The sequence below is a fragment of the Sorghum bicolor genome, chromosome 4 (assembly GCF_000003195.3).
Source record: "Sorghum bicolor cultivar BTx623 chromosome 4, Sorghum_bicolor_NCBIv3, whole genome shotgun sequence".
NCBI lineage: Eukaryota > Viridiplantae > Streptophyta > Magnoliopsida > Poales > Poaceae > Sorghum > Sorghum bicolor.
This window is the reverse complement of record NC_012873.2, coordinates 10,367,848-10,378,178: the sequence shown is the minus strand read 5'-3', so window position 1 is coordinate 10,378,178 and position 10,331 is coordinate 10,367,848. Positions and strand designations below refer to the sequence as shown.

The window sequence follows — 10,331 nt, the reverse complement described above, 5'->3', positions numbered from 1 at the left end:
AAAAAAATTGTCAGCAGTCATAACCTTAGAAAAAACGAAGGCTTAGGCAGTCCTAATAGAATATTAATAATAGTTTTTATCTTTATTAATTACTTTGATAGTTTATTATTTTGCTGATGTAGAAACAGAATTAATAAAGAAAAACGTGGAAAATGAAAAAATCGTTTCTCCCTCACGAAACGACGTCGACGCTCGAACGAGGCTTCAAGAAACGACGGAGACGCCACGGGGGAGAAAGAAATGGTTTCCATCGGCATTGATGCGGATCGAGTGCGCCGCCGCCGGCCCGCTTCTCCCGCAATCTCGCTCGTGCACGCGGCCTCGGCTTCTCCCGCGCTCCCTCTTTTCCCCCGCGCGCTCGCCGGCGTCCTCCTCCCGTCCAAGCACCAAATTCCAAGACCCAACATTCTCCGAACCCAATCCATCTCAAATCGACATGAATCCACCCCGGCCGCCGTCCTCAAGTTCCAGGCAAGCAAGGCAGAGTGAGGTAGGGGTGCTTCGGCCGCCGTCGCTGCCTGATCTACTTCGGTCGATGGCACTCGCGTCGCCCCTACCGATGGATCTAGTTCGGCCGCGCTTCCAAGTCTTCGAGCCACCGGATTTCCTGCTTGGTGGACAAGTTCTCCGACAGGCTCCAATGAAGGGTATGTTCTGCGTTCATCAGCTCATCAGTTCGCTTGTTCTGGACTGCAAAACTGAGTTTAGCTATGGTTTTTTTTTATTGAACCTAAGATCAGCTTCTTTTGCTAAGTATATCTATTCAACCATGCGTGATAACTAGTGATAACTAGTAGCGCAGCCATTGATCCAAAAGCAACTGGATCCTGGCTTCATGCTGAATCTAGCCTGATTGGTGTCATGGTGAGTTCTGTTGTCTATTTATAAAAAATAGTGGATAATAGATTCAGTTTCTTGAGCTTTTCTTGTTTGGATAATAAATTTACGGTAATAAGTATCCTGAATAAGATATGACTGCATTATTAGTAATGGATTTATACTTCTTTTGGCTAGGGAAACTGAGTAGTGATACTGAAATTTTATTTTACATGTTCAGATTGTATTTATACTGAAATTTTGACTGATCATAAAAATCACTAATTGCTGCTTGTAAATTTATCAGTGAATACCATCTGCCATATCTAAGAGATTTGCCATTTTCTATGCATGTAAAATTGTATGGAACTCTATCAGTTCAGGATGTGTTAACTGTATATTGTTGTCACCATTTTTTTTGCTATTGATAAGGCATGCTGACATCTTATTTTATTTTTTTAGGATTTACACACCAAGTGGTTTTACCAATTTGATCCAGCTAAACAGTAGTTTAGAAAATTTCCATTTAGTTGGCAATAGAGAAGCACAGCTAGAAATTCGCCAAGTACTCCAATTTCTAGGGGAATCCCACTAGATGAAAGCAATGCACAAGACAAAGAAACAATCGATGTTGATGAGGATGAACCCGTTGAAGATGGTAGGACTGAGAGGTGATTGAACTACTCCAAAGATGAAAATATCAGATTGGTAAGCAACCTTTCATAGTTTTTTTAGTTGTTTTTGTAAATCTGCTTGGTTGTAAACTTTGAACTTTTTTTGTCAATGTAGGCTGCTGCTTAGATAAAGAACTCAAAGGATGGAACGGGTAGGAAGTCAGATCAATATTGGACGAATGTTACTAAAGAATACAACAAAGGCACAGAGATCTCCCGCAAGAGAAACAAGAAACCAGCTGAAAATCTATTGGGATCGTATTAAGAAGCCAGTGGGTGAATTTCATGGTTGTTGGGTAAGAACCAATAGTGTATACAAAAGTGGTTATAGTGATGACCAATTGATGGAAATGGCTGAAAAGATGTATGCCTCTGAACATAAAGATAAAGAATTCATGCTGAAGCATATGTACCATCTATCATTAACTTTAGTTATTTTGTTATCAACTATGTATGCTACCTATTATCTTTATTCTTGGATTGTTATTGTTATGTATGGTTCTGGACTGCAGAAATAGTATATATATATTTTTTACTAGCATGCAGAAAGTGTGTTCTGGAGCTTGTATAATATATGCTACATGGATGATTGCCACGGCTGATCTGCACTTCTTTAGTGTTATCCTTTGTATGGACAAAGTCATAGAAACTATTGATTGGGAGAGATGGTTTCTATTAACATTAATTATTTTCTTTCTTTTTTGAAAATAGCGTCAAGAAACCACCCACCCATTAGGACTGCCCTTAACCTACTGCGACCCACCCATTAGGACTGCCCTTAACCTACTGCGAATTCTCGATAGCATCTAATAATAAATAGAAATTATGATTATTATAAATTTAAAAGTATTTAAAAATCACATAACTTTAGAAAATCTACGCTTTCCGAGGCCTGTCGCATAATACGTGCTCCATGTTATTATATGATACAATATCGTCTTCTGGTGGAATAACAACTAAGGCCTTGTTTACTTCCAAAATTTTTTACAAAATAGGAATATTAGCACTTTCGTTTGTATTTGACAAATATTGTTCAATTAGAGACTAACTAGGTTTAAAAGATTCGTCTCGTCAATTCCAACCAAACTGTGCAATTAGTTTTTATTTTCATCTATATTTAATATTCCATGCATACGTCTAAAGTTTCGATGTGGCGGAGAATCTGAAAAATTTTGCAAAATTTTTGGTAACTAAACAAGACCTAAGCTCTTATTTCAGGTTGGCGGAGGGCTATGGGATGGGTCAACTGCCATGCCGCCAGCCAGCGCAACACGAGGAAAGGAGGAGGCAGAGGCGGGCCAAAAGCGGCAAGGAGTGACGGTGGTAGAGCTTCGTGCAAGTCAGGCAGATTCTCGGGAGCTGGCACGTGTACGTGTCAAGCGTAACCAGGCCTTGTTTAGCTGCACCCAAAAACACAAAACAATCTTGCGGCATATGTATGAAACATTAAATATAGATAAAAAAGATAACTAATTTCACAGTTTACCTGTAAATCACAAGATAAATCTTTTAAATCTAGTTACTCTGGACAATGTTTGTTAAATAAAAACGAAAATGCTATAGCGTCAAAATCACAAAAAAAAAAATCAAAACGAGGCCTTGTGGATTTCTCTGGACAGGTGACCACGTATAACGGCCGGAGAAGGAGGCTGGCTGTATCCGCATGTGGCACGTCGCTGCCACTGCCAGCGAACCCAGTCTCGTGTCTCGTTGACACTCGCCCACTTGCTAACGCGACGGCAACAGAGTCCTCTGTATGCCCATCACAATGGGCCACGTTTGTTTACAGAGAACCCAACGCGTGGCCCGTGGGACGCTCGACGCCACGCCACCATCCCTCTCCTTAATCAAAGCCCACGCGGCGGTCGGAATTAAAATAACAATCCAAATCGAGATGAGAGCATGTTTGTAATATGTATGTACTCCTATAGCTAAAAACAGAGGGTTACGTAACATCGTTGCTCCGAGCATCAACATCCAAGAAGGCAACAAGCATTAATTCTGTTGGCAGCGAAAAGAAGATAGGATTGAATTTGGAATAATTTGAAATCCTGAAGAAGAAAAAAAAAAACAAAACAGCATAGGACGATTTTAGCTGACCCCTCGTGTACGCCCTATACAAACCGACCAGTTAGAGGCCAAGGATATACTGAGGTGCTAGCAATATGAGAGACGACTTCAATGGGCTTGCTATCAATAGTTTTCAGCTTGTCATGTTCCTTGTTTTTCTCACCGACTCCAATTAGTCCTTGTGGCTATTGTACGAAAGCATAAAGGGTTATGATATTTTTACTAAGGCCTTGTTTAGACGCGAAAAGATTTTAGATTTCGCTACTGTAGCACTTTCGTTTGTTTGTGGCAAATATTATCCAATCATAGACTAACTAAGATCAAAAGATTCGATTCGCGATTTTATAGTTAAATTATGCAATTAATTTTTATTTATATTTAATGCTTCATGCATGTGCCGAAAGATTCGATGTGATAGGGAATCTTGAAAAAGTTTTGGTTTTTGGGTGAAACTAAACAAGGCCTAAGGTTTCTATGACACTAAATGTTGTTGGTGGATCATGTAAGAGAAAGGAAATGATTGGAGATATTAACCTTAGAGAAATGAGTGGTGTGGGCAATTTCAAACTGTGATAAGGTTAAATCAAGAGCAAAGTATTTAAACACCTAGTGATACATGTTGGAGTTCTCATTATCAACCTCTTAAGACTTAAGTTCACATATTTTCTACAATAGTCAAGGTGCTAGTGGAAAATGATAAAAAGGATTGGAAAATTAGAGCTGAAGCATCAAATCTTCTAGAGTATTTCTAGTCTTTTTACTCAGTCTTCTATTTATATCTTATGTTGACGATATTAGAAACTACAGACACCTTGTCATTAGCATGACAACCTGTTCGCTTGGCTGAAAGTACCATTCGCGGTGAATAGTAATTCTAGCCTTGGCTTTTTAACCAAGCAAACAGGGGTCTCCAACCTACAAACCGTTGTTTAACCTTCTCAGAAAATGGTGGAGACTAGAAAATATGTTCGCTATCCACTGATTAGAAAACTTGTTCGTTATCCACTCGTTTATCGACTTCTGAAGCTTATACTAGTACTACTAGTTGCTAATTGAGTAATTGCCATCATGCGTCTCGAAAACCCATAGTTTGTTTTTCTCCATTCCTAATTGGTTCTCCGCTTTACACTCATAACTCGACACGATAACCTACGATGTTTGAGTACGTACATACACATACACTACAAGAATAAAAACAATTAGGAAGGGCGAGACATAAGGGCACTCACAATGCAAGACTCTATCACAGAGTCCAAGACAATTAATTATATATTATTTATGATATTTTACTGATGTGGCAGCATATTTATTGAAGAAAGAGGTAGAAAAAAATAAGACTCCAAGTCTTATTTAGACTCTACGTCCACATTGTTCGAGATAATAAATAACTTTAGACTCTATGATAGAGTTTGCATTATGAGTGTCCTAAGTGAACTACGGTAAATATCTTGAAATAAATATTCAATAGTTCTAAGTTAAACTATAACCTTAGATTAGAATCGTTTGACTTATAAAAAACTAAAATCCTTATATTTTAGGAAGGACCTGAGTACTCACTGATTTTCCATAGGCAGTACTCCACCAATTCTCCATGGACAATTGTCATCCTCATCGTATTGTGACGCCAAAATTCGTTCATAATATCAGTGGGCCTGCTTGCTTCTGCTATTTGGGCTGTGCCGGCTGTAGCGGTACAGCCCAGCCACTCGGTTGTGGCCCAAGCAGCTGCGTTTTAGGAATATTTCTAGGAGACATTTGATATGATCTACTTGATCTTTGTAATTTTAGTGGTTTTAATTACTTTTAAGGTAGATTCAATCAAATCGCTCCCTCTCATAAATCCATCCTTTGAACATCATTATTCAAACCATAATTTTCATTAATGTATGCTTAATTAATGGTATGTAGCACCACAATACTATATCTTTCAAAGTTGGCTCATAATTCTTCTAGAATTATTATAATATTAATATGAGTATAAACAAGAGAAATAATATGCTTCATACATAATGACCACTTACTAATTGTGCAAAACAAATAAATTTTATCCTTCAGGGTAATAAATTCTTTTAGAGGATTATGAGGGTAAATAAGTTAATATTCAATATTTTCTAGATAGTGTATCAAACTTATAGTAGAGTTTAAATATTTATAATTCTTTCTTAGTAGATTTCCAAATTATATTTTCTACAAAGATCAAGTAGATCATATATGCCAAAACATTGAAGTGTATGTATAGACCATAAAGATCAATATCTATTCATGAAGATTAGAATATCCCGAAGAATGAATGACCAAAAAGATTAAATGTTGTAGTCTTTTTTTTCTATTTGAGTTTTGACTTGAAGGTTTCTCACATAAGTTTTTTAATGAGACAAATATATGCAATGCAATTAACAAATATAATGTACTCTTTTCTCTAAGAACCATTTTTTCCCACCGGGTTTTCAGATGGAGAGTTTTCAGTGAGCCTTATCCTTTTACAGTAAAAGCATGACATTTGCAGTTCTACAAAAAATGACTTGAACACCTGAAGGCTGAAGCAACCAATCACCTTTGGAAAAAATCATTACTAACACAAATTGTAAGCCCGTCCAAAAAATTACCAAATACATTCATTCACAACAACCCCCCATCCCCTGCACGACTTTTTTTTGCTAGGGTGAGGAGAATACATCACATAATACGAATTAATCAAGAAGCAGCAAACAAGAGCCCAACGTGTGTATTGATCAGAGACTGCACAAAAATTAAGCTACTAACAGGCCCGTACGTGTGTATGTATTTCCACGCACGATGAATTGCCCCCCAGAAACGGGGAAATTGGGCGCTGGTTCTGCCCATGAACGCCTCCGCTATCGAATGGCGGCGCCTTCGCAGGCGAGCAGCTCTTGCCTGGCCTGCATGGAGGCGGCCGCGGCGATGTCGGCGCCGCCGGTGGTGGCCACCTTGATCTGCTGCTGCTGGTACACTTGGCGTAGCCGCTCGATCTCCTTCTTCAGCGCCTCTTGATGAGCTGCGTTGTACGTCGTTAATTACATTTTGCATGCATAGCATAGCTTGCGATCAGTTCAAAATTTAATCGATACCTAACCTAATCATTCATTACTGTACGTGCCTGCTAAACTGAACAGTGAACAGAATGATCTGATAGCATATATACATACCGTCTTTGAAGATCTTGTCTTGGGCGAGCGCCGCGATTCTTTGCTTGAGATGGCTGTTGCCAACGGTGAGCAGTGACCGCTGGTGATCCAGGAAGGCCACGCGAGGGGACAGCGCTGACACCTCCATCTGTAGTTATCGACCAGCAGCGAGAGAAGATCAGAAAAATGGATCTCAGAATGGCTCAAGTGCTGTTCATCTATGAGGTGAGTCTGATCTGAGAGAGAACGAAGCAGAAGCAGTCACCTGGAGGCTAGTGACACTCCGTTCAAGCTCCGAGATGTACTGCAGCTTCCTGACTCGTGACCTCTGAGCTGACTGCCTGTTTGCCAATATCCTGAAAAGAAAACAGAGAAAAATTATTGCTACACTTGTCTGTGTTTTGCAGAACGATTGCTACTCATCTATGATCTACTATATGGCTGTAAAAGTTATATGAACAGTATAATGTTGTGGGCTTCATGAATAAATGTGCAATATGTAGGTAAATAAATGCAAATTTTAAGAGCCAAAAATTTGAAGTTCTTGTTCTTCTCTTCTCATTCACCTCGATTCTCAACATCTGGTGAGAACTAACCCGCCCCCTTTCTTAGCTCTCTCTCTCTCTCTGGGGGAATGGGATGCTTGAAAGTTGACTTAACTATTAAGTACTGGGGTCCATAGTAACTATGCAATAATGCAGAGGTCATTCTAATTTGAAAATTGAAAATGTTAATCTAAGAAATGAATGGCAAGATGACAAATTAAAGGCACTCCTCCTGAGTTAGTGAGTCCTGAGACCACAGCCACAAATTAACCTTGAATTTTTTTTAAAAAAACCCTACTGTTTCTACCATGGTAGATCGGTGGATGAAAGAAGATGTGACTACTTAATTGCTTACTTATAAAAAGTTAAAATGTACTAGCACAGTTGCAAGTTGCAACGAACCTCTTGACCCTTTTGGGGTCAGCGACGCCGTCCGCAGCCGCCCGCGCACCGGCCGGCGACGAGGCGGCCATTCCGTCCTCCGCGTCCCCGACGTCCATGAGCTGCGCCGCGTCCCCGGCCCTCTCCCCGGCGCCGTCGGAGACGGCCGGCGCGTCGACGTCAGAGAACATGGACATGAGCTGCTCGTCGTCGAGGCGGTCGAAGTCGTCGCCGGCGCTGCCGCTGCCGCCGCCGCCGATGACGTCGTCCATAGGCACGACCTCGAGGAACGCGGCCGAGTCGCTCGCCGAGCGGCGGTGCGCGCCCCGCCTCGCCGCGGCGAAGCCCAGGAACTCCGCCCCCGCTGCCGACCAGTGGTCCTGCGGCAAGGCGCTCGGCGCCCTCGGCGGCAACTGCGCCATCGCTTCTGTTCTGGAGCTTATCTTCTTGGCACCGCCGGACACGCCTTGTACCGCCGCTGCTCGTGCTAGAGGCTAGAGTGCTGGACTAGGACTAGTGTGCTTTGCTAGCTGTGTTTGAGACTTTGAGGATGTATACTGATAGTGTGTATGTATATGGTTATTGGTTGCAAGCAGCCAGCAGGCAGAGTGTAGGTGGAGAGATATATGGTGTGTGTGTGTGTGTGTGTGTGTGTGTGAGTGCACATGCATGGGGTGATGGGGATGGCCTGGTGGGGCACATCACACACTGCATTTGCATGGCATTAGTGCCTGAGAGAGACTGCTTGCATGAGGAGCTATGACTAAGGTGGTGACCTTTAGAGGCCATTTCTTGCAGCATCATGCATGTGTTTAGGGCTATGCATATCAAGATCCAAGAGATATGGTAGGTTAGGTGGTTAGGAGGAGTCTACTATACCTAGGGCAATGATTTCAACTTCTTGCCTAGTAGTCGATCAAGAAGAATTACTCCTAGCTACCCTTTGTACTAGCTAGCTTTGTTTTGATACTTAGGGGTGTTTGGGACTGCTCCACAAACTCCACCGTGGAGCAGCTCCACAAAAAACTGGAGTTTGTGGAGTACCTATTTAAGTGCTCTCACAACTCCACCCTTTTTTCTCGAATTGAGTGCGTGGAGCTGAAACCGTTTGGCTAAAAAACATAGAGCGGAGCTGAAAAACATGGAGCAGAGCAGTCCCAAACACTCCCTTAAGAAGCAAGATGTGTACGTAGATGTTGATGGTATGATGCTCGCTATACTATGTGAGTTGTTGGTGATTTTTTTGTACAGAGAGCTTTGTGCTATGATTGAGATGATGCATGTAGCCTTGTCCTTGTGATTAGTTATCCAAAGGCACAGTAATTAGCTAGCTGCTGGGCAAAGTTAGTTAGGGGGTCCATTTATTTGTTTTATTTATTACGGGAAGAAAAAAGGGTGGCAAGTAGGAGGATGAGCAAAGAGCGTGGGGGGTGGAGGGAGGTCACATGATGGGGGGGAAGTAGACAGCTAGCAACAGCTAAGTGAGAGTTGGCTGTGGAGGAGGAAGATGCATGGCATTAGGCCTACTACATATCACTACACATGCTGATGACTGATGAGTGTAGAAATGTAGTACTAGAATAGATAGATGGACATGGAGGACCGGTACTAGTACATATAGTACTAGTGGTACTTGTAAATGTTTTTCCTTTTTCGCCCACTGGTTAATCATGGAGATGGAGCTGCTGAAGCTGAAGGGAAGGGACTACTGGCTTCTGGTTCTGGGTTTCAGACTGAGCAGCTCGATTCTCACTCACTCAGCTAGGCAGCTACAGACTGGAGAGCAGCTCAACCACGTGGTGGACGCCTGGACCAGCTGACTACTACCAGAGACAGACACGGTGTGGTCACTTGCTCGTTGCTCTGCCGTGCTACGAGCAGTGTTCAAATTCGGCATCGATTTACATTCCAGATCCAGATTCTTCTAGCTAGCTAGCATGAATGGAGATAAGGATGAAACGTTGCTGTCCAAGGACAATGCCAAAAGACCTGGATGCATGCATGCAATGCAATCCATCCATGGTGTAGTTATGCTAACAGTTACTACTGGGGAATGAATCATTAGATGGATTATTAGATAGACAGAGTAAGGCCTTGTTTAGTTCGCAAAATTTTTTGGATTTCGATACTGTAGCACTTTCATTTTTATTTTACAAACATTGTCCAATCATAGAGTAACTAGGCTTAAAAGATTCGTCTCACGATTAGTTTTTGTTTTCATGTATATTTAATGCACCATGCATGTGCCGCAAGAGTCGATGTGATGGGGAATTTTGAAAATTTTTGGGAACTAAACAAGACCTAAGATTAATATATATATGTGTGACTGAAATGAAACGGCAGGCATGATGGATGGATGCTTTATAAATATTCTTCTCTTCTGTCATGCGCTGTCTGTTACCAGGAGGATTATATTTGTAGCCGGGGCGGGGCGGGGCGGCACATGACATGAGGGAAGGAAGGAGGGCGCAGCCGCAGTCTGATCCCAACGTGGCTCAAAAGATGCATCTAGTTTGGTTCCCTGCTCTGCTTGTGAAAACTGAAAATTAAACTAGTAGGAGTATTAGACTATTCTGAGTCCACACCAAAGTCCACCGTCTTCAATTTTGCCGTGCAATGCATGGTCTCCAATTGGAGCGCAGAAATTTTACCAACTGGCCTCGTAAGCAAATGCAAATGCTCAATTTCTCATATATATA

At 41.7% G+C, this 10,331-nt stretch overlaps 1 protein-coding gene and 1 long non-coding RNA gene across 2 annotated transcripts; one reads left to right on the top strand and one right to left on the bottom strand.

The window, feature by feature from the left end:
* Positions 174-2,031, top strand: LOC8078319. The gene is made up of 3 exons (XR_002452675.1): positions 174-647; positions 1,279-1,524; positions 1,606-2,031. It is a non-coding gene; the product is annotated as an uncharacterized LOC8078319 (long non-coding RNA).
* On the bottom strand, positions 6,099-8,408 carry LOC8078318 (basic leucine zipper 19). Its single transcript, XM_002451815.2, has 4 exons — positions 7,654-8,408; positions 6,972-7,062; positions 6,728-6,854; positions 6,099-6,576 (listed from the first exon to the last, which is right to left on the bottom strand). Exons 1-4 carry the CDS (start codon positions 8,052-8,054, stop codon positions 6,416-6,418), a joined length of 780 nt encoding a protein of 259 aa, XP_002451860.1. The 5' UTR covers positions 8,055-8,408; the 3' UTR covers positions 6,099-6,415.